This window comes from Passer montanus, unplaced genomic scaffold, assembly GCF_014805655.1.
Source record: "Passer montanus isolate IOZ18808 unplaced genomic scaffold, ASM1480565v1 scaffold69, whole genome shotgun sequence".
Lineage (NCBI taxonomy): Eukaryota > Metazoa > Chordata > Aves > Passeriformes > Passeridae > Passer > Passer montanus.
Window position 1 is genome coordinate 4,613,843 of NW_024372036.1, and position 23,715 is coordinate 4,637,557.

Below are 23,715 nucleotides of genomic sequence, written 5' to 3' on the forward strand. Positions count from 1 at the left end.
GCAGAGATCAGATCTGCTGGAGGATGGGCATGGACAAAGCAGTGAGATACAACAAACCTTATCCTTCCCTCAACACTGTTCTGGTTTTTATTTTTGCTTCAGGAAAGAGGAAACTCCTGTCCATCTTTAACAGGTCCATGTGTGAATGTGGCAGGGGGTGGGGGAAAGGTGGCACATGCCCCAAAATGGGGAGTAAATACTAAGTGGGTGCAATCAGGTGGAGGAAAGGTGCAGGAGGAAACAAGGAGGTGGTACCTGGGCTGCCAATCAGCTGCAGTTCAGTGGAATCTAGAGTTATCCTTTTACAAACTTCTCTGTTGGTTCAGCTCCTGGGAATAAACTGCCTTTGTTCCCAGCTGCACTGCAATGTTTATTCATTAGATTTTAATAAAGAAAGTCAAATCTCATATCCCTTAATCAGTGTTGGTAACTGAATGCTATTAATTGATTACTCAATACCTGTTAGCATGAAAAGCCAGCAGAGACCTTCAGTGACAACAGCCTTGAGTTTATGCATTCATTCTGTAAATTATTAATAACTGCTATTGATCGTCTCCCAACTGATGAAATATTTGTCTTTTATGAGTGGTAACTCCTTTATTTCTTTGACAGATAAGCCAGATTTATTTAGGAGGCTTGTTGCTTATTTTTTCTCCAGAAGCCAATCTCTCTTTGCATGTTGTTTGAAGGGGTTGTCCATGTTTATATACCATGGCTATTTCTGTATTATGTTCTTCCTTGGTATCTTCAAATATTTTTGAGTGTAGTCAAGGCCACTGATCCAGCCAGATGTTTTTGCAATATAATTTCCTCAGTAGGAAGTACAGAAAGACCTTTATCAGTTTCATTACTGGTTTTCTCACCAATACTTATGTGAAAACCCAAGATAAATAAGCCCATGAAACTAAGAGGGGAAAAAAGGGCAGGAGGGTATGTTTTACTAGAAACATCTGCAGCTGTTCTTCAGAAAATGTCAGATTCTTTAGATACACAGGTCTCTACACTATTGTGACTTTTTTCCCTGTCTTTTTAATTATTTTTTTTGTTTGTTTTTTAATGGGGAAAGAAAGAGCTTAACTACAGCACATTGGCAGCAGCAGGGAAAGGGACAGGACTGGGTTCTCCTACCCCCAGTCCATGATCTGAATGTGACCAGAATGTTCTGTAGCCTCTCCCCAGGACTGCTATATTTGCTTCATTTTCATTTCATTCAGTCCTGCTATGTTAGCTTGGGCCATCTGTTTTTGCTGTCAGTTCTTTTTGCCATTTCTTCCACGGCTGCTTTCTGCTTGGAACAATCTGTTTGGATGACAACTCAAAAACTGCATGTACTAGGACACACAGAGGGAGCTGATTGCATTCTCATGGTAACAAGGCAGGGAGCCAGAAAGGATAGATAAATTATGATGTATGAGTGTGGCTTCCAGCCTGGCCTCTTGCTGAACTTTATTCAGCACATCCTGTTGGTTCAAAAGGATGATACAACCTCCTAGAATATAACTCTTGTCCTACTAGAAATTCACATGTGGCCAAAGTAAGCACCTCAGTTTATTTAAATCTCAGTTTGTGTGCTGAAGTAAAAGGCAGAGATGATCTTGGGAAGTTGAGAAGGGCTGGATTCCCTCCCTGTGCACCCTTTCTAGTTCTCTTCGTTCCCACAGCAGCTTGACACACTTGCTGCAGGGCTTGAATCTGATATTTTCCACTGCAATTGTGAGGATTTATAACATCACAACTAAAAAGAGATATTGCCTCCTCCATTTTTACTGTTCTTTCACTTGGGTGTCTCGGCTTCAAGAGTTGCAAGATAGAAATAAAAGGTATTCAAAAATGGATGAGAAAAAAATTTTTGGGGTAGACTTAACCATGTTTTTAATTCTTGTTGCCACACACAGCTGCACATTCTATCTCTTAGTCAGACCACGTGTTCTTCTGGAGATGAAACCCCTGACCTGACTGTGTGGGAACTTTGATACTGTACTTCAAAGTATTCAGAACTGGAAAGCAGAGACATAGAACAAGTGTCAGGAAAGCTACACAAATTTAGGACAATCCTAATAATACTTCTTCCTTTTTTGTTGTTGGGGTTATAAAAAATGAAATGTTGGGGAGGACACCTTTTTGTTTACAAGCAGTAAAGTTTGTAAGTTCTCTGCCTGGCTGGGTGACCATCGTACCAAGTGCTGGCTGATGCATCAGCATTTCTGAGACTGTGGTGCAAAACTTGCTCAGCACATGTAAAATTAGACAACAAACTGTTTCATTAGATGGCTTCAGTTCCACTTAGTGATTATTGGGTTTTGAGGGTTTTAATTCCACCACCTCACCACTCTGGCATAGTGTTTGAATGAAAAATTCAGGATTTGGATGGACAGCTATGAGAGTATTTACATATCAAGTCACAAGAGCTGTGCAGTGCATACACAGAAGTATTCTTTAATTGCTTTTCTTTTTGTCTTTTAGGTCTCTCAGCAGCCAAGCTACTGACTGAGTCAGGCTTGAATGTGGTGTTGCTGGAAGCCAATGACAGAGTTGGGGGAAGAACTTTTACCGTAAGGGTAATTATCCCCAGAGCCATTTATATACTGCATATTCATACTTACAGTGGGTGCCATGTGAGGGAAAATTTCTAGAGAACCAGCAGGTGGGAAATTTCCTGATTTTGTATCAATAAGAGAAGGGAAAGACTGGTATAATGGTAGGGACAGAATATTTCTGTGATCTTCAGGCTCTGGAGTCATCCATCTGGGAAGGAGAACACAATGAGCTAAGTTTGAAATTCATTTCTTGGGGCAAGACACTGCAGAAGTCTCTGTGGAAGAAACACCCACAAGGCCAACCTTGCTGTGAAGAGTCTTGAGCTGAGCTGTGGCATGGCCCGTACAGAGTGGTGTAGGGCCACTCTGTGAGTGTCAGGGCTGGTTAGGACTGGAACAACCATATCTCCCTTCACTCCTTTCTTATGCTCTGTCTAGATCTTGGTCACCCCCTCTCACTCTTCCCATTAGAAAATCTTGCTTGTGCTGCTTCCTAGGATAGTGTGTTTTAAACTGGTCATTGGTGAGATGCCTGACTGAGCAAGAGCTGCACAGATGTCTCTGACTCTCTCCTCTCTCTGCCTGCCAGGTTCTTTCCTCTTTTTAAGGCTGTCATGTAACAATGGGTCACCTATTCTGGTTATGAACTCCAAATTATAATCAACATGCTGGTTATGAACTCAATATTCACCACACCAGAACTCTACCAAAGAATTTGTTTTCCATGGGGAAAAGAATCTTAGCCAAAATGCTCTGGGAGTATTTAATTTAATTTTATTCTCTGGATTGCTCTTTTAAGTTGAGTGCTATTTACAAAGGGCTTGTCTCTTATGGTTTGGGGTTTTTTTTCTTCCCTTTTGTGTGTGATAAACCAGAATAAGCAAGTTAAATATGTGGACCTTGGAGGGGCTTACGTGGGGCCAACACAGAATCGTCTCCTGAGGCTCTCTAAAGAGCTGGGAATAGAGACATACAAAGTGAATGAAGTTGAGCACCTGATTCACCATGTCAAGGTAAGAGATGCTCTCAAGCTGCTTCTGTAAACATTAACATTGTACTGATGTTTTTCTCCTTGTTTTCCACTCTTGCTGCAGTGGAGAATACCTGTTTGAGTATGCAGCATCTCAGTTTATTGGTTATAAAAATAAGTATGTTGATAATGAAATCACCAGCAAATTGCTATACTAGTACAAATTATGAGACACACATATTTATTTGTGTACCCTGGGGGTGCATCCTATTAGCTCATGCCTTGGTTCAGGTCTCACCTCTTAGTTGAAAGCTCTCAAAAAACTTCCTTGTTTATGAACAGTGCAGCTGTGACTCTTCTGTGCAGGCCAGCTCTGATATGCACTGTCCAAGGAGTCTGAAAATCCCTTTCAGAAGTCCTGGGTGTGTCTCCAGGGGAGCTGAAAGTCTCTCAGGATGGGCTTCCTAAACCAGTGACATTTATTATGCTGATGAAAGAAGCGTGAAAGGCAGTGTCTGGTTGTGCTGATGGGGAGACTTAACATGCAGAGTAGCAAAATAGGAACTGCAAAAGGCTCTGGGAATCAGACAGTGTTGTGGAGGCAGATCTGAGCCTCCACATGGTCTGAAATAGAACAGCTATGGCAAAGCTGTTAAAAAGCCCACGTATTCTCCAAAAGAGCATCCTTTCTCCTTTCCTGATATAGACCAGTGTTGCAGTTGCACAGAGAGGAAACTTTCCTTGTTAGATCCAAGGAAGTTAACTCTGGGTTTCATTATGTGCTTAGGAAAAGCCATTGGGCAATGACTGGCAAGATATTTGAAGTTCATGTTTGGTCAAAGGTTAAAGACATTGACAGTTTTTAAAACAGCAGTAGAGAAAAGATGTCCTGTCATGTTCTCCATTATTTTTCCACTCAATTGTTATAAAAAAGAAGAGTGTTCTCAAAGTGATTTGCTATGGTGGCTGTCTGTAATTACCATTTCTGTAGTAGAACTAATGGATACTTCCACACTGCTCTGTGTGCCTTTGGCATCATCTTCAAAGCCAAATTTTCTGTTTGTTCACAGTATTTAGCCTTCAAATCTCCCTTACAGTGATAGGAGGTGATGCCACAAGGGAAACACTTGACATGGCCAGTCAGGATGCCCAGCTTTTCAGGGCAACCTGCTATCCTGAAAAGCATGGTGGCATTCCAAAATACTGCCAGAAATCACTGTTTATTGGGGTTGTTCCCAGTCAAGTGTTGAAAATCTCCAAGGAGAGAGATCCCAGCTGCTGGCTGGGTACTCCCAAGCCATGCTGAGACCCTAAAGGTTATATGGAAACAGTTTGTAGGCTTAATTGCCTGTAGGAGTTCCTGAAGAGAAGAGGGAGAGAACTGTGTGCCAGAACTCCCTGGTAGCCAAGGAAGAGGTAAAGAGAAGAGATAATTCCACAGTAAGCTGCACATCCTTTGCATTTTGTGATTTCATTCATTTAAAATCCTTTATTTCCATTTTTCTCCTGTCTTTATACAATTGTGGGGCATCATTAACATAGATGAAGAATTACTCACAGTTAAATAATTGGCATGTGAGCACTATACAATAAACATATACACACACACACTGCCTTGTGGCCAAATCTCCAGCATTTCATGTATTCTCAACACATTCCTTGCAGGTTTCTGAGCCATGTGGCTTGTCCATGGTTTCCCTGAAAATGAGCAGTGCTCGTGTGCTCCTTGAAATCTAGGCAGTGCTCCCGAGTTGTAGATTCAAAGTACACAAAGGGCTGTGTCCCCTGTGTGAATCTGAATCCACATGCTGACCCAAGCTTTGTGGCCGTGGTCAAATGTAATTAAATTCTGGACCACAAAATTATCCAAGGCAAAGAAACCTAAAGGTTTTAATTCTTCTTTTGCTGCACAAAAATCAGGCATCACAGTGCATCTTGTAAAATCAGCCGCTGTTTTTACTTATACCCAAAGGCAAAATAAAGCCTTTCATAGTTAATTAAATTCATTTTAGAGGCTTTTTAATACAAGTAATATATGCAGCTTCTTTGTACTACAAAATGAAAAGAATGCATTTTGTTGATCTCTGGGTGGGTCTCTGCTAATTAGGCTTTACCAACTTGATTGGGTTGCATGGTTCTTTTCTCCTTTAATCTTTTTTAATGCCAGGTTCTATTGTGAGATTATTTTTGGTTTTGCTTATATTACGTGTGATATCTTCACAGAAACTCAAAATTATGTTTCTTGCCCTACATTTTTTTTCTTTTCCCTCCACTTGTTAAGCTGCCTTTTTCATGGTCTTTGAAAAGAGATTAGTATGTTCTTTTCATTTTTGTAAATACTGGTTCATCAGCCTTAGTGAGAAAATTAGTATAGCTCTGTAAGTAGTATTTGGTTGGCAAATTGCTGCCTGAACACCACTGATTTTTCAATAGCCTCACTGAAATTAGGTTCATAAATCCAGATTTAAGAAGCAAAAGCAGAACTGTCTGAGAAGTTATCATCTCCTAACAGTTCTCTCAGGGGACTGGTAGGTAGATGCAAAATCTGTAAAAATGCTTCACAAAATGAGATAACTTCTCAGCTGCCCAGGAGAGGATTCAGGGTTCTACCTTAGATATGCAATTTCGACTACTGGTGTTTATTTTCCTCACCACAATGACAGATTTTGTCTTTCAAAAAAGCAAAACTAGGAGCATGTAGTCCCAGTAATTTTTACCATGTAGCAGTCTCTGGAAAGAGTGAAATATGAAAACGTGCCAGTTATTGTAGGGGTTTAATTAACAAATTTTTCTTGTTAATTCAAGCTGTACTTCACTTCTGTGGAGTCTCATTAGCCATGTCAAATTTCTGCATTTTAAAACACATACTTACCATACTTTACCATACTAAACACGTATTTACCATACATTGGCACAGGTTCATTCTCCAGAGAAACTGTGGAACTGGTTTGCTCTGCTATCCCAAGTCTGTGAGGAAACATTTATTTGTATGAATGGCTTGCCCAGTGAATGTTTTTACATGATTCCTTCATGTGCTGTGAGGATGATCCACTCTTTGTCCAGCTGTGGTGCCAACTGAACATCCTCTCATCCTATTTTCTACCAGATCTTTTTATGGGATAATGCCATTGATGCTTCCTGGGAATTCCTTATTATAAAAAATGGTAGAAACACTTGTTCCTTCTAATCTCTGTGTTGTCTCAGGGCAGGCTGTGGGTAGTGCTAACAACTGGCTCAGGTAGCTGGCTATTTTCACAGCCTGTTGCACCTGAAACATTCCTCGTATGATTATAATTGAGCTGTTTCTTTAGCACTAAAAAGTTCCCATTGCCCCAGCATTCATCCTGGGGGTCTTTCAGGTTAAGATGCAGGGGGAAACATGAAGCATCCCCTCCCCAGTCACTGGAAAAGTTCTTGACAGCAATGTGCCACCACATCATTTCCTCAGTTAAGTAAGAAGATGGAGTTTCCTCATGCTCATCCCTCTGCGATTACCTCAGTTAAGTTCCCTGTAAGAGGATGGAGTTTCCTCATGCTCATCCCTCTGCCAGCAGCACTGGCTGGAGGTATCTGGATGCATGTCATGCCCACTTGAAGTTTGGCACCACTTTCATACAAAGATAAATAATTGACAGCTCTGGGGAGAGTGATAATGTGAACCCTGCCTGCAGCACCTCATGCAGGTGAATATTTAATCCTGTGCACACAGTACTTTTAACCAGGACCCTAAATCTGCACTGATTTTCCTAGGTTACCTACTGATCTACAGTAGACTTCCAGAACAAAATTTTACAGCCCTCTTGGGTGTCATTCATTTTCATCACTATTGTGCTTATTAAAATGCAGTTTGCAGTGGTCTTGTTCATGAATTAGAAATATGATGGTGGCGTTGGATTGGGATTTAATTAGCAGCTGGATAAGTGACTGCTGTGTCTAAAGCTGCAGGATTTAGTGGTGTTTCTTCTGTGCACTGAAGCTAAGCAATGTGATTTATTTAAGCTTTTCACCTGCCTTGTCTGCAAGTCTAAGGGCAGTATCTTCTGGCATAGTCTGTAGTATAGAACATAACTGCTTAAATGCATTTTTGAATGACTTAATAAAAGTGATTTCATTGTTCTTTGTATATGTCAATTAGAGTGCAGTCAGAGAATGGAAAGACTGTGAGACTCAGTAGCTGTCATTTTAAACGAGGTGAAATAGCCTCTTGTCTTTTGTCTTCTCTCCTTTTTGCTGACAATTTGTGAACAAAAATTTGGGGAACTGGGAAGAGGACATCTGAATGTTGAAGAAGCTGGGCATCTGCTGTCTTGAAAGGGAAGCCAAGTAAATTGAAGTTAAATTGCTGCAGGATCTTGATAGTGTCACATGTCATTACTGGAACACAGATCTGTTATTTGAACACTTTACTGGAGATGAGGATGCAGACATTCCTGCCACAAGATGCTGTGTCATTATCACACCCACTTGTAGCTTCAAAAGTGAGTCTCAGGCTGGCCAGGTTCAAGTTGGTGAAAGCATCTTCCAGACCCCCAGAAGGGATATCCTTCAGTCAGAGGATGAAGAGCAGCTTTTGGCAGGAGTATAGGAAAAGCTGGATGTGTTTGGTGTCACTGGACCTGCCCTGTAAATAGAGGGGCATCTTCTCTTTTCTCCATGACAGCCACCTAGCAGTATTTGTGAGAAGAAATCTCCTAATTAGGACTTTTTGAATTAAAATATAGATATTTGTATTAAAGCAGCTTAAAAGAAGCAATTATGGATAGCAAATCTTCAAAGTGATCTCTGTTAAGTTGGGCTGTAAAGCAAGGTCTTGCAAAGGGTGTTTATTGATCAGGAAGATTGAATGGAAGGCTGGAAGCTGTGACCTAATGGTAGCATGAGGATAAAAACAGTAAGAAAAATTAACTGTGAATAAAGTATTCATTTCTTAATTAAATTTAAGGGGAAAAAAATCTTCCTGAGTCTTAGCTTTCCCAGACTCCATGGTATGTTTGTGAGGAGACAAGGAAAAGGACTTGTGCTCCCACCTAGATTTTTTAATTGAGGCTGCTGGGAGAAAAGCTTCATTGCATCTGATTGTAGAACTGATTTTTGTTTCCCTTGAGAAGCTGATTAATGTCTACAGGAAAACAGAGTTAGAGAAATGTATATTTAATACTGGAACAACTGGCTGGCATACTGGGTTTCACATGTCTGTAAAATTTTATGTAAGTTTTCATATTCCTAGTGACTCCAAAGTCATGTTTTACATGAACCCAGAGTTCTAGTTGTGAGCAGTGTGTCTTCTCAGTTATACTGTGGGCAGATGCTCTTTTGAAGGCTTTCTTTTAAATGAAGCTCCACCTTGCTTTTGTTTTCATTTATTTATGTCCCATTTATCTGCTTTTTAGAAGGGAAGAAAAATTTTTCTTGAGACTAATTCTAGAAATACTCAATGGTTTTCAACTGATTTTATCCATTTTGTTGACTGGTTTAATTCAGGAGTTGAAAGCCACATACAAGCCCAGTATCAAAACTATTTAGAAACAAAGTCCCTATAAATCTGTGCTTCATAAGATACCTTAATGTTTTTTTCTGAAGGTGTTTTTCAGTGTCTGAAAACAAACAAAAAAAAATCTCATTCTAGTAGGAAGGAGAGTTGGTTAATTATTTTCAGAGCTGACTGGAACAAATAGTTATGCATATATATAGTTATATATAGACTTTAAATTCAGAGCAGATCCTCAAGATCCTAAATTTCACTTTTTATATCACTTCAGTGGTGTTTCTCTAGTTCTGTTTTTTTTTCAGGTATGACAAGTATTTAATAAATTGCATGACCAGTGCAGCAGAGTGAAGATGGACTTTATTTCCATAATACCAGAAACAAAGTTGTTCCCAATTAGCTCCTTTCCTTTTCAGAATGCATATTTCAAGCCACTGTGTCTGGCTCTGCAACACTTAAAATGGAATTTGTTTTCTTAATGAAATTCCCAAGACGTGTTGGCATCCACAGCTGATGAACTCAAATTAAATATTGAAAGATATTTGGATGAAAGTTTGGCATGTTTTAATATTCTAGCTTTGCACCATCAGTTGTAAGTTTTTTTTTTTTTTCTGCTGCAATTATATTTTCTAACCTATAGCTCTTCTTACCTTTAGAATATCTGTCAGTATAGTAAGCAGCTGAGCATTTGAGATCCTGATTTTGGCATGTTTTAATGTTCTAGCTTTGTACCATCGGTTATAAGGGTTTCTTTTCTTCTGCAATTATGTTTTCTAACCTATAGATCTTCTTACCTTTAGAATATCTGTCAGTATAGTAAGCAGCTGAGCATTTGAGATCCTGAACAGTTCTGCAATGAAGGGAGCTTTATTGAAGCTCAGTTTTGTTACAGTTTCTAAGTAGCTTGTAAAATCCCTCTTATTTTGGTCCAGCTACTTGCCATTTTTTAATTGAGAATTATGATTATATGAGAGGCTTAGTTTCAAAAATGTCTTTTTAGAAGCTATGAATTAAAAACAAAAAAACCCAACCAACAAAAAAACCCCAAAAAACAACAATCGCACACCCCCTGCCCAAAAAAAACCCTAAAAGCACACCAAAAACCAAACCAAAATTATACTTTTCCATAAAGAAGCAGAGGAGAAACAGCATCTGAGACAGATTCAAAGTTACAGTCTGAAGTCATGTTTTTCTGCTTCTGATTTTCCTTGTCACTGCTTGGTTCCCAAGCTTTGTATGAGTGACATTACTGGGGTTTTAATCTGAAAAAACTGGGTGTGTGTGCTGTACCAGTGCTGTGAATCAGCAGAGGGCACTACGTGCCAATAAACCTGTCTGGCTGTGAATTAACATGCAGAGTGACAGTCTGGGTGAAGTGAGCCTCGGTTAGTCCAAGGTTTAGATGGTTTAGCTGAGGGAATATCTGTGCTCAGCGAGAGCTGACTTTATTTATAAGATGTTTATACTGTGCTATGAAAAATGCATGGATCATTGTCACCAGGGGCTTCAGTTCACAGTGCTGCATCTCACTCTGGCACTACCTGGGTACATAATGCTTAGGGGAGCCTGAAGTTGTCCTGGGCCTCCAAAAGCAGGTTTTCTCCTGAGAATCCCACTCTGCATTAAGGTATTTCCTGGCAGTCCTTTCTCATTTGCTCACTGTCACCTTCACAGGAGAAGGCGTATGGAATCTGGTCCCTCTGCCCCCCTGAGTGCTGGGGCTGATATTCAAAAGGCTGCTGATATTCAGTTGTCATGTTATGGGGTTTTTCCCTCTGCAATAACTCATTTCTTAAATCAGCTGTTTGAACTGAAACAGACCTGGTGTATAAAGAAATCTTATTTCTGCACGACTTACACGGGTCCATCATAACTCAGGCAAATGTCGGTTGACGTGAAGCAGATGGTGAGAAAAATCCACTGGGAATTGTAAAGTTTGTGACAAACACTGGGTTTCTCATTTCCCTGCTGGTTTATTCCTGGGACAGCTGGGTTGCACGAGTTTCCTCCCTGTTGTTTCATCTTCTTCAGTGAGCTTTAGCCCCCACTGCAGCAACAGCCTTTGTGAGCAGCAAGTGATCCGTGCAATGGCAGGTAGATTCTGCAAGTGCTGATGCTGCTGTTGTGGTTTTTTTTGGAGCATTGTAAGTGGCATCATGAAACCATTTCTAAAATTTTATATACAAATAAAAAAAGGGTAAGAAATACTTCTGAACATCATAGAACTGGTGTTGAAATACCATGTCAGATGATTGGAAGGGATGCTTATTGTTGATGGTTTTATACAGCTCTGATTTAGATATAAAAATATTTGAAAAGGAAATGTTTTGTGCATCTTGGGGCATGCAAGTGCCTTGTTATTCTTCAGAGATTACACACCACCAGGAGGCACAGAGAATGCTATTCCCAGCAAATAAGCAAATTTTGCCTAAATATCAAAAAGGTTTTATTTGTGTTTACAAAAATGCAAATTCAGCACGAGTGAAGCTGAAATGTTTTGGTTTGTTGGTAACTACTCAGAGCCATCTGTAGTCTTTCTTTGCTGCTGCTAATTTTGCTTCTGTGTAGAGACTAGTCTGGCAGTCTCTTCTCAAACAAAATTCTGATTGACAGCTCCTGGAGTTTTGTTTGTGCAAGAAATAAGGATCAGGCCTAAGGAGATGCCTTAGGAGCTCATGAAAGTAACTTTCACAGGGAACTCGCTAACTTTGATGGCTGTTTTTATTTTTTTCAGGTAGGAGTTTGTGTTCTTTATGAGACTTACCACCCCAGATTCCTACACAAGAGACATACCCAGGGTTTTGCTTTTGGCAATTCAAATGCAGTGAAATAGAAGAACAGTAAAACAGAAACATGGTTTGTGTGTCTCTTAGCCGTGCACTCATGAGGAAGCACCGCAGGGAATTCATAAGCCTTGAGTTCACTCAGAGAGGATAACTGGGTTAGGGTTGCCTCTGGCAGACCAGGAAGCTCAGAACAAAATCAATAATTAGAATAAACCATTCTGATGCTGTCCTGGTTTTCTTGAGCACAGCAGTATGCTTGTTTCATAACCTAAATTTTGGAAATAACAGGTACTTGAAACCAAACGGATAAGCTCTGGCTTTGGAATACTTACAGGATGCTGACACTAGCGGAGGCTCCAGAATGCAGAAGAAGCCACAGTAAAACTGATTTTTTGAGGCCATAGGGCCAATTATGGAATTTTAATGTGCCCCAAATATCTAAAAGATAATTTGTTATCACGTAGGACAGAAAGGCATTTGGTCTGAGAGGTTTTGCTCTTCTCTCACAGCCCTTTGGCAGCCAGGTATGAATTGATGTGTGCCCCAGTGTAAATTGATTCCATGTGAAGAGATTCCATAGAAAGACCCAAATGTTCATGCTGGAACCAAATGCCTCTGATGAAGTAAACTTTTTCTGTTCATCTCCATCTGCTGGGATATATTTTCCTGATTAGAGATTTTGTTTTCCTGATTCCAGTATTTTCATACAGTTGAGTACAAAAAATGTAGAAATGCACTTTGATTTCATGCTGAATGAAAAAAATAATAAAGACAATCCTCCATTTTCTGGGTGAACATGTGCCATAATGTCCGTCCTTAAATTGGAAGTGCTAGGTTTAGTGGAAGGTTTTCAACCTTGGTACCTCTGGCACATGAAATGACTGGAGATCTTCTCTGGCTGTAACAAAACTTATGATTGAAAATTTTTGAAAATTTTATTTTGGCATTGTAAGAAACATAATTTATCCTCCAAAGCACTGCAGAATTAAATTGTTGCCTTGTAGCTGATTCTTGTCCATTTACCAAATAATTAAATCCTTTCCTCTCCATTTTGCTTTCTCTCTAACTTTGATTGCCTTGGTGTTTTTGACAAGGATTCCATTAGGGTCTTCTGTCCATAAAAACAAGGTGCAAAAACAGTTTATTCTTCACTTTCTCTGATCTGTTTGGGAGTTTTGTAAACTAATTTTCCCTTATTCACTCTGGTTTGATTTTTTTTTTCTTACCAATTGAGTATCCTTTTTTTTTTTAATTGAAAGTCCTCAAAGTTATTAGTTATTAGATACAAAGTTGTATCTCATTTTGTTTTTTCTAGACCAATTTTTGAGGATCCCTTTGTGCCCTTTTACTGTATCTTCTGGTGCTTGCAGACACCTGCAGATTTGAATTTTGAATAATGTGTTCCTTCTTTCACGGTATTAATAAAGAGCCTAAATCAAATCAGGCCTGACATTTCTTTGAGTAAGTGGTCTTTGGATACTTCTCTTCAAAAAGACACTTCTTGTTGCTACCTGGTTATAAATATTAAATCTTGCTGCAGTATGATCTTGTTAAGCCAGTGTAAATATTTTTTTAATGATGAATTGGTGTGGCACTGCATCAAATATCTATTAAAAGTTAGTACTTCTACTATTTGACATTCATGCTCATGCAGTCCACACTTAAATACATAATTTAATATAAATTTTGAAAAATCAGCTGTGGCATGCAATATGGCCTTTATTATTTATCTATCTTATGGTCTCCATAATGCATTGTGAAAAATCAAGTACCCAGATAATACTAATGAGCCTTTCTTTGTGAATTTTTAAAGCTATTAGGCTGCCATCCATATAGTCAGACAGGGAAATCCCATGTAAATAAAACAGCTCTACAAATTACCCATTGTCTTCTACTCTTAATTAAGATAGTCTTTCTGAAAATCTAGTAATGGAGATATAGATACAGAAGAAATCTGACTATAAAATATGTAATGATATAATTAGGACATTGGGATTGGTCACACTGTCCCCCTGTAATTTACAGCTAGGGGTCTTGGGCTGGAAGAATAAGTCTACTCAGTAAATGCTACATTTTCTGCAGTGCTGGTAATTGTTAGGTTAGCTGACACATTTTTTTTCCCCAGTAAGGTCTCTGAGCTATGATTTAGTGTATAATAAAGCTTACCACCACTAATTTTGTCCGATTTTGAAAGGAGAAAAAAAAAAACCCAAACTGCTAAATGCAATTAACAGTCACATGTTTTTATGGACAATTAGGAGGGAAAAATTAAAATAAATAAAGAAATAAATATATCTCCTTTTCAGTAATAAATAGCCAATTTTTCAACTCAGTCAAACAATGCTGTTTCATCTCATGTTTTTTCTGGTCTGATATTAGTGACTCCACTGCAGGGTGTTAGTTTATTTGCCCAGAAATGCTGAATGTGAAGCTTTGAAGGTAAAGTATCAGTTCTGCACTGGCTTGCTGAAGTCTGACTTGCTAATTCAGCTGTGTTTCACACTAAATTGCACATGCAGAAGAACAGGAATGACAGAATAACCACCCAGATCTGGTTTCCAGGGTCATGTTTGAGTATCTCTGAGGATGGAAGACACCAGAGCTTCTCTGGGCAATCAGTGCCAGTGCTCAGGCAGCCTCAAGGTGAAAAAGCATTTCCTGGAGCTGGTTTCCAGGGTCGTGTTCAGGTAACCTTTGAGTATCTCTGAGGATGGAAGACACCAGAGCTTCTCTGGGCAATCAGTGCCAGTGCTCAGGCAGCCTCAAGGTGAAAAAGCATTTCCTGGAGTTCAGAAGGCACTTCCTGTGTTTTTGTCCTGTGTCCTGCACACACAGACAGTGACCCATCAGAAGCTGTCCCATGGATTGATTAAATTTGTGCTTTTTGTGAACACTTTAACTTTTTGGTGCTGCTTCCCATGTGTGCAACCCATGGTTATGGTTGACTTTTGGGGTTTTTTTATGATGTTTTTGTTTGTTTTTCATCCTTTAGGGTAAATCTTACACCTTTAAAGGCCCATTCCCTCCTATGTGGAATCCCTTGGCCTACCTGGACTACAACAACCTGTGGAGGACCATGGATGAGATGGGAAAGGAGGTATGGCATGAGCACTGCAGCTGAATTCAGCTTGTCTCCATGAGGGGCAGAGGGCAGGGATTGGGGGCAGACAGGCAAAGCTGCTCTGCCTTGGACAAACCCAGGGCTGGCAAGAGCAGCCACACATTTTGATGGCCAGAGCACATCTGAGAGTGGCCACCTGGCAAGCTCTTCTCAATCCTGTGAGGCTGTCTGCACACATTCCTTTGTTTTTCTGGAAATGGGAATGTCAAAATTTATGCCTGTGATTGATTTTTACCACTTTTCCTAATGATTTGGTAAGTAGTATTTTAAGAGACTTTCAGAAATCAAACATTTGCCCTTTTCTACCCTGAAATTCAGCTTGTCTAGAATTCATTCTTGGCTTTTACCAGTTTTCATTCATTCTAGTTTTTTACCAGTTTTCCATTGACTGAGCTACAAAATTTGAGAAGAGGCTGCTCTTAGTTGTCTAGATAAATGTGAGAAATAAGGAATAACTTAGAGACAATTCTTAGCTCTAAAACTGTTCTCTATTTTTCCATCTAAAAAAAAAAGAATAATGTTAAAACAAGCAAACAAACAAACCCCCTCCCCCAAAAGCATTCTCTGTTAAGTTCAATGTTACCTGCCAGAAATTTGCAGGCTAAATTAGCAATTCAAGACAAGATTATTTGTATTTCTTTGGCATTCATTCACTTGCTAATAAATGCTTTTCTTTATGTTTCCTTAGATTCCCAATGAAGCTCCATGGAAGGCTCCACATGCAGAAGAATGGGACAAAATGACTATGCAAGATTTCATAGATAAAATATGCTGGACAAAGTAAGAAACTTTTTAATGTGAAATATAATGGCTTATATTTATATACTTTAGAGCTAATAAAGCTTTGCTGCTTTTCAAACAGGTATAGCTATGACTAAAATACAACCCTCTTAAAGAAAAGGGGTGAGAAAGTTCTCTAATAATGGACCAGAACACCTGTCAGCACACTCAGCAGATTCTGTTACATTTCCCCAACTTTTTAGACAAAAATAAAAATAAAATATATTTGGCAAGGGTTGTTTCTGAAGAGATGGAGAGTACCCTAATCTTTTATGTGCACTTTCCTGCTCTTTACTGTGTTTTCAGCCTTTCAGAGAAAAGTGTTATGATTACAGCAGGTTTTTGAATCAAACTCTTGATGGAACAACACACATTTATTCTGTGCTGGACCAGCTGATTTTACCAAAGTGCTATAAAGATAACATTTGTCTTTCAGTAGCACTAAATCACTTTAGAACTCATTATTCTATTGTTTAGCTTTTGCTCTATTGGGAAACTGAAATGCTTCCTGTTTTTATGTATACATCAAAGCAATTTTTCTTTACTTGCCATTCAACAACAGTTTGATTGTTTTTCTTCTCACTGAAGGGAAAAAAAAAAAGCCCATTAATCCTGGTTGCTGTAGAGCAGATTGATTTCTACAGGAACCTTTTCAGAATTACTGAGTATCTGACACGTGGCTGCCGTGAGCTGGAGCTTGGTGAAGAAACCTGTTAGTGCCCACTAGCACTGCTGCTGTCACTGACGTTTTTATGGGACATTTTTATGGCTTCAGGCAGCCTCTAGAGAGCAACATGGCCTTTGTTGTTCATGTTGGAGTGAGTCCAGATGAGGCCACAAAGATGATCTGAGGGCTGGAGCACCTCTGCTGTGAAGATGGCTGAGAGGATTGTTCAGCTTGGAGAAAATAAGGATTCAGAGAGACTTTAGAGCACCTTACAGTGCCTAAAGGGGCTACAGGAGAGCTGGAGAGGGACTGTGAACAAGGACATTAGTAATAGGACAAGGGGTTGTGGCTTTACAGTGAAAGAGGGCAGGGTTAAATTTAATATTTGGAAGAATTTTTTTTTACCACGAGGGTGATAAAGCACTGGCACATGTTGCCCAGAGAAGCTGTGGAACACTTCCCATCCATGGAAGTGTCCAAGGGCAGGTTGGAAGCCACCTGGTCTAGTGGAAAGTGTCTCTGCCCATGACAGGGAGGTTGGAGCTGGAAGTGATAAAGGACACTTTAAGTTCTTTCACCATTCTGTAGTTCTGTGACTTTTAGTGGACAGCAGTGGGAGGCTGGAGCTGGAAGTGATAAAGGACACTTTTAAGTTCTTTCACCATTCTGTAGTTCTGTGACTTTTAGTGGACAGCAGTCTCTTGTCCAAAACCAGGAATCTTCTGGTTCATGGTTTTGCTTTCACAAAAGTGGCCACTGCACAGAAGCATATAGAAAATCTTTCTCATTTGTGCCATGGTCCATAATGAGTAAAACCAAATGGAAATGTGTGCTGACATCTGTGCTGGCCCTCTGAGCCTTGGAGAGGGTGAGGAACTGTGCAAGTGAGCAAAACACCACACACGGGTGCTCACTCAACATCCAATAGCTCATGTGACTACAGTCGTGCTTTTTCCAGCTCTGATGGAATAAGAGTTGACATTTTACCTGAATGTTGGCATAAGCTGAAGATGCTTTTCAGATTTTATATGTGCATCTTGGCTTGATTTGCTCTGTTTGTTCAAGATTGAGGTAGCAGGCTGCAGAAATGTCCCACCCTGGAAGGTAATGATCCAGAAGGGCAATCTTCTACTCTTTCCTCTTATCTAACAGACTGTGCAGGTTTGCTTTTGGCTAGAGCTGTGTGCTGGAAATATCCTGAGTGCTCTTGGTTGAAATCATGCTGCCATTTCTAGATAAAACATCAGGAACAGAAAAGCAATGGGAGAAGGTGGCAGAATCTGGTAGAATGTAACCACCATGTAATAGCATCTGCTTATAATGTATTAATAAATACATATGCATTAGGCAAAATATCTCACAGAATTGATAGTATTTTACAGTATGTGTTTATACAGATGAAAAACTTACAAAAATTTACTATAATATTTTTGACTGTAAAGAATGAATTCGCAATGCACCCATATTTCAGAAAATGTACCAGCTTTGTACTTGAGTGGGACTTTGCATTTTTAGAAAGGAAAGAAGATTCCTTTTCCTGTATAGATCTAGTGTTCTTTGAAACAGTATGTTAGAGTTGCTTTTTGAATTTATTATTTTTTTTTTAAGTTAGAAGACTCAAAAAAAAAGAAAGAAGCAACCAGAAGTAGATTCTGCACTGGCCTTGGTGCTTTGCATATGAAGCATCTCTAGAATCTTGATTCCTATTAGTTACAATGGAGATAAACTGAGCATCTCGTGGTCCTCTCCATGTCTCTTAAAACTCCTCCTCAGAGTGAATATTTACTTATAACAGGAGGAGTATTTCTCTGAGTCTTAATTAATCCTCTGTCTTAGTGTACCCCAAAATCTTATACAGTAATTTACACTACAGCTGCTATGAAAGAAGAGGTTACAGGACATAAAGCAGTGATTCCTTTTCAGACACAGGTCAATTTTCTGTTTCTGTGTTCATTGCCACTGGATACCAGGACACTGTTTAAAATACTGAGTTGAGCCACCAAAAGTGTCCTTCCCTTTTTCTTGCCAGACTCTGGCATGAATGCTGTCACTTCTGCTATAGTTTCCTGCTTACATTTGCTTCCTTGTTGTGTTCCAGCTGCAGAACTCTCCCTGAGCAGAGGATTGGGCAGTGAATGGATGCTGACTAATCCACAGACCTTAGATAATTAGCTTAGAAAAGACCTCTAACTTTTTTTATAGTTGGTTTTGAATAATCTCTGTCCTGTGTTCTTGAAGGGACAGGCATCCAGCAGGGGTAGAGAGAGATGCAGATCTGGTTTGTAACCCAGGAACTGGGGACAGGGTGGTTTTGGAGTCTAGTGAAGCCAGGAGGGCTTGCTGTGCTTAGTTCTGAGGCTAGGATGACAGGCTAACTTTGCATTAGTAGCATGAAGTGGTATAATCTTGGGCTCTGTCTCTCAGTGTCCTAATTTGTCTGGAATACAGGAGTGTTTCATTAATTTTTTTTTGCAGGATCACTTGAAAAATGTTGCATAAAAGCAATTGATAATTCCTTACGTCAGCTGAAATTAAGGAATCCTTTGCCCCCACAGTGAAAGAAAAGGTTGCCAAAGACAGGCTCCTGCCTACTCAATAACAATCTTGTCAGCATTATTCTGGTTTTAAATTAACTGGTTTTCTTGTCTTTGTTGCAGAGCTGCCAAGAGTTTTGCAACTCTGTTTGTGAATGTGGATGTCACTTCTGAACCCCACGAGGTCTCTGCCCTTTGGTTTTTGTGGTATGTGAAGCAATGTGGGGGCACAGCACGAATTTTCTCAACGACCAACGGGGGCCAGGTTGGTACTGTCAGCCATCACCTCCTGCAGCTCCTGGCAGGCCCTGGTTTAATTTCATGTTTTTGATGGTTTATTTTAGTACAGAGACATCCATGACTTTTGAGCAAGTAGCACACTGATAACTATTTTTATTAATTCACTCTTTTATCTGGATCTTGCAAAACTAGTGTTGAAGATTGCTCCCTACTGATGGCATTGCCCACAGGGATCAGGAGATTTGTATCTGGCTTTTTTTTTTAATACAGATTAAAGCATTTGCTTTGCTTATCCTCATTGAAAAGAAAAAAAATTTACTTATGCTTATTTCTGTCACAAGGCTGGAGCCATCCTTAGCACTTAGCAGAAGCACGTAATGGACATGGCAATGTCAGCTGCAAGTTAATACTAAAAATGTAGCCCAGAGCTGGGTTTCCTAAGATGCAAATTTCCAAGCATTAACACCATTAAGATTTTAAAATCAGTCTAAAGAAAATGAACACCCCTGCTTAAATATGGTATTGCTTTGAAATGTTTGCAATCTGGTACATTAGAGCTGCTTCTGCATTTGAAGAAAGTAAAGACTCTGTTAATGGTCTTCTACTTGAGAAGTGCAAATTTCACTAATTGTATTAGAAATGGGTATATTTTTAGAAATGCTAATTATTTAATCATAAATAAAAATGCAAATACATTAACCATATTAAAATGCATAAATATGCATAGATAAGCAATTACTGTAGGCAATTTAAGTTAAATATGTTTAATTAAATATTATTTGAATTCTGTACTATTCTGAATTCTGTACTATGTTAGAGATCATTTGAGTTTAAGTTGGGTTGAATTACATAGTGCAGCAGACATTTTTGATGTGAGCTATGTGACTTCTTACACCCTGTTATTTATTATGAAGATCAGGTTTCCTGTTCCTGATGCACAGAGCTCTGCAGGGATGAGTGAGCTCAGGGAAAGGTTTGAAGGTTTAAGACTTTTCAGAAGTCTTCCTGATTCACACAGGGCTGTAGAATCTTTTTGGAGACCACATTTGGAGAATGGATTTTCTTACAAGGTTACTATTACTTTTAGTTTTGACTAGAGTTCAAATGGTGGTCAGATATGGGAAGGATTTGAGAAGCCTGATGGAAAGAGAAAGTAAAATGGATGCATTTCCAGGTGAGACTGCAAAAATTCCCAAAAATGTTTCGATAACAATGGAAGGAGGGGGTTTGTTCTGAGTGCTGAGAGAAATGCTTGCCATGATACACTCTCCACAAGCACTGCTCTGTTGTGTGTGTGTTTCAGGAGAGGAAGTTTGTCGGGGGCTCTGGGCAGATCAGTGAGAAGATGATGGAGCACCTGGCGGGGCGGGTGAGGCTGCGCAAGCCGGTGGTGCGCATCGACCAGACCGGGGACGGCGTCATCGTGGAGACCCTGGACCATGAGCTATATGAGGTGATGGCATGTCCAGCAAGAAGTCTTTAGCGCTGGCTACAAAACCTTTAGCTTTTCCTTTCTGACTTCTCCAAAGTGCTGTACAAAAATACAGCAGAGATTTAAGTGGCTATGGCAGAAAGTTGCACGTTCTCATTGTCCCGAAGTAACAGCAGTGTAGGAGCTTTAAAGCTCTGCCTTTTTAAAAGCAAAGTCTGTGTTCAGACTTTTCCTCTCCTGGCATCTCTTTGTGTTCAGTTACCTTCTGAATTAGAGGGTAATTGTAAGGTGTAAAATGTAATTTAGCAACAAACTTTCAGTGAAAAACACTGTAAACTTTGCTTCCAAGTTGTAACAGAGGAGTCCAGATGGAAGGGAGACCAGTGGGCTGTTAGAGCACAGTGCTTTCTTTTGAACACCAGGGGAAGGGCAGCTGCCCATCATTTGAGCAGATGGCTGTTTGTGTGATGCTTGTTTGTTATTTAATGAGCAGCATTTTGTGAGGGTTTAGTTTTGCAGTTCTTATGCTAAATGCCAAAATTGCACCACAAGATACACCCTGCAGCCTGCCCAGATGTCCTCCAACCACTAGAACAGTATACTTGGGCTGAAGTAGGGGAGAATGTATTTGACTTTTGGATAATTTCTTTTCCAGGGCAAATACGTGATCAGTGCCATTCCCCCAGCTCTTTGTTTGAAGATTCACTTCAACCCACCTTTGCCCCCGATGAGGAACCAGCTCATCAACAGAATCCCCATGGGCTCAGTCATCAAGTGCATCGTGTACTACAAGGAAACTTTCTGGAGGAAGAAGGGTATTGCATTTTAATCGAAACGAATAGTAGTGACAGAGAGAGGGAAGAGAGAGCCTGGCAACAGAACAGACTCTTTGTTCAGAGCATGCTAAACCTTAGAAGGAGACATCATATTTTTCTATGCCTTTTTTGCCTTCCCCTGTGAGAGAAACGTGAGAATTCGGTTGGGATGAGAGGGTGGATGAGGGAATGAAAAAGGAGGTAGTCATGAAGGGAGAATTCATGCCTGTTGCTTATTGCTCTGGTTGTTCTGTTGTCCTCTCCTTGAGTGGCACCTGGGTGTGGGATGAGCCTCTCTCACTTGTGCAGGGTTGTAAAGGTACAACTGATGTGTGATGGAAGGGTCTGCAAAAATGCTGCTTTCTGGACTTCAATTAATGCTGATTAATTGAAGGTGCCTTCCCACAGACATCCCCAGCTGGGCTCCTCTGACATGCTGAATGCTTCCACCATGACTCCTCTTTTGGAATACCCTGACTCCAAGACAAACTGCAATGCAGTAACACCCACTTGTCATTATTGGCTGTAATGAGCCCACATCTGTTTGCCTACAAATATCACCCACCCCCCACCTTTGTAAATGAACTTGAGGGTTCTGGATCCTCTCACGTTCTGGCTAGTAGTCTTGGGATGGATCAGCAATAGTTGACTATTTTACAACTTCTTGGAAGCTCCTGTGTTTTGATTCATGGATCATGGCTGCTTTTCCATCTTGTTCTTACCAGGGTATTGTGGTACAATGATCATTGAAGATGAGGAAGCTGCAATTGGTCTAACACTTGATGACACTAAGCCTGATGGCAGCTTTCCTGCCATAATAGGGTAAGGGACAAAGAAGGTGTCTTGTCTAGTTAATGCTTTTTATTTTGTCTTAGAGGCAACAATTGAAGTGGAAAACCTGATACTTTTAAAAGAAAATACTTAAAAAATAAGTAAAAGTTTAATTTCTCAGTGCATGGTGATGTTTTATGATTGTTTTATTTCAAAATTTTCCTCTATGATTTCATTGCTAATTAAAAAAATTAAATTCTACTTAACTTTCTACTTTATATCACTGTAATCTTTTGCCTTTGTGTGTGGCAAAGTACAAACTTGGAGAAGAGGAAAAGAAAGAGAAGAAAAAAGAGGATGATTGCAAAAATGTAAAGTTTTCCCTGAGTACTTCAGTTCTTTAAATGAAAATTTGTTTTGTAGAATTAAATTTTATTTTGTTCTGGTTATTTTAGCAACCAGAGAATATGATCAGTCTTAAAAGTTTTATTAAAAAATTATTTCCAGCTCAATCCCAGGTGTTGTATCATTGCTATATGCCTGCACCCAAGGCTGTATGGAATTAAAGTAATTGGCAAACAACTCATGCAAATATTCTAACATGAATTTCAGAGTGGTTCCTTCCTAAATGAGTCCTGCAAGCAGCAGGTAGAGCATTGTGCAGAAAGGTGAAATGGATATTTTTATTAGAGACCCTAAAGCTATTACTGTGAATCACAGAATCTCATCATAAGTTGTTGGCATTTTAAATAATGCAGGTAATGTAGCAGCATAATGGAGTAAATTTTTGTGGTCTTACAGCTTCATTCTTGCTCGGAAGTGCAGAAGACTGACAGGTCTCACAAAAGAAGAAAGGTAAGTACAAACCCCGGAGATCTGTGTGGAATTGGAGTAAAAATTTTGTTGTTATAAATGACCAGAGCAGGAAAAAAATGCCCTGATTTGAAGGAAGTTGTCTTTGAAGCTTATGCCCATAAGCTGACCTTAAGGAAGAAGATGCCTTACTTGATTTTGGATGAAGGACCCAGGGAATTCCCACATAGCTCTTGCCCTGTGGAAACACTCTGGTCCTGGTTCTTATTTTCCACAAAGCTTCTCTGTTTATGTGACTCTTTCTAAGGAGCAGCTCTTAAGGTGCTCAGTATGAAAGTAATGTAGATATTCTGCTGGAAAGTGTCCAGGATCAGCCTCCTCCTCCTAATGCTGCCTCCCTGGCTTCCTGCAGGTGCCTTGAGCTCTTGGAAAGCTTGTCAGAAGGGAAAGGTTTGGCCTCTGTGTTTGATTTTATCTTTATTTTCTGTTCACCCTGGAGGGTCGTTCAGTGTCTGTAACTTAGTGCAACTTGAACCTGTAGCTGCCACGAGCAAGCTTCAGCATCACTAAGGGGTCAGAATGCTTCCTCCATCTCTGGATCCTGAGTGTAGGGAAAGAAAATGCCCTTCAGGCACAGATCAAGGTCATTTCACTGTCTTCTTGAAACAAATCTCTGCATAGAGTGGTGCTTTTTGGTGTATTACTAAAATGGAATTTATAAAGTAATGTTTTTGTATTTTCCATCACACTGATTCACTGTATCT

At 39.8% G+C, this 23,715-nt stretch overlaps 1 protein-coding gene across 2 annotated transcripts in view; it reads left to right on the plus strand.

Moving 5' to 3' along the window:
• Positions 1-23,715, plus strand: part of MAOB (monoamine oxidase B) — a 51,630-nt gene that overhangs the window by 16,095 nt on the left and 11,820 nt on the right. For both annotated transcript variants that reach the window (XM_039729429.1, XM_039729428.1), the window contains exons 2-10: positions 2,464-2,558; positions 3,413-3,550; positions 14,771-14,875; positions 15,588-15,679; positions 19,004-19,145; positions 20,424-20,573; positions 21,208-21,367; positions 22,093-22,189; positions 22,940-22,993. In XM_039729429.1, coding sequence (XP_039585363.1) covers positions 2,464-2,558; positions 3,413-3,550; positions 14,771-14,875; positions 15,588-15,679; positions 19,004-19,145; positions 20,424-20,573; positions 21,208-21,367; positions 22,093-22,189; positions 22,940-22,993 — 1,033 coding nt within the window. The remainder of the gene's footprint in view (positions 1-2,463; positions 2,559-3,412; positions 3,551-14,770; positions 14,876-15,587; positions 15,680-19,003; positions 19,146-20,423; positions 20,574-21,207; positions 21,368-22,092; positions 22,190-22,939; positions 22,994-23,715) is intronic.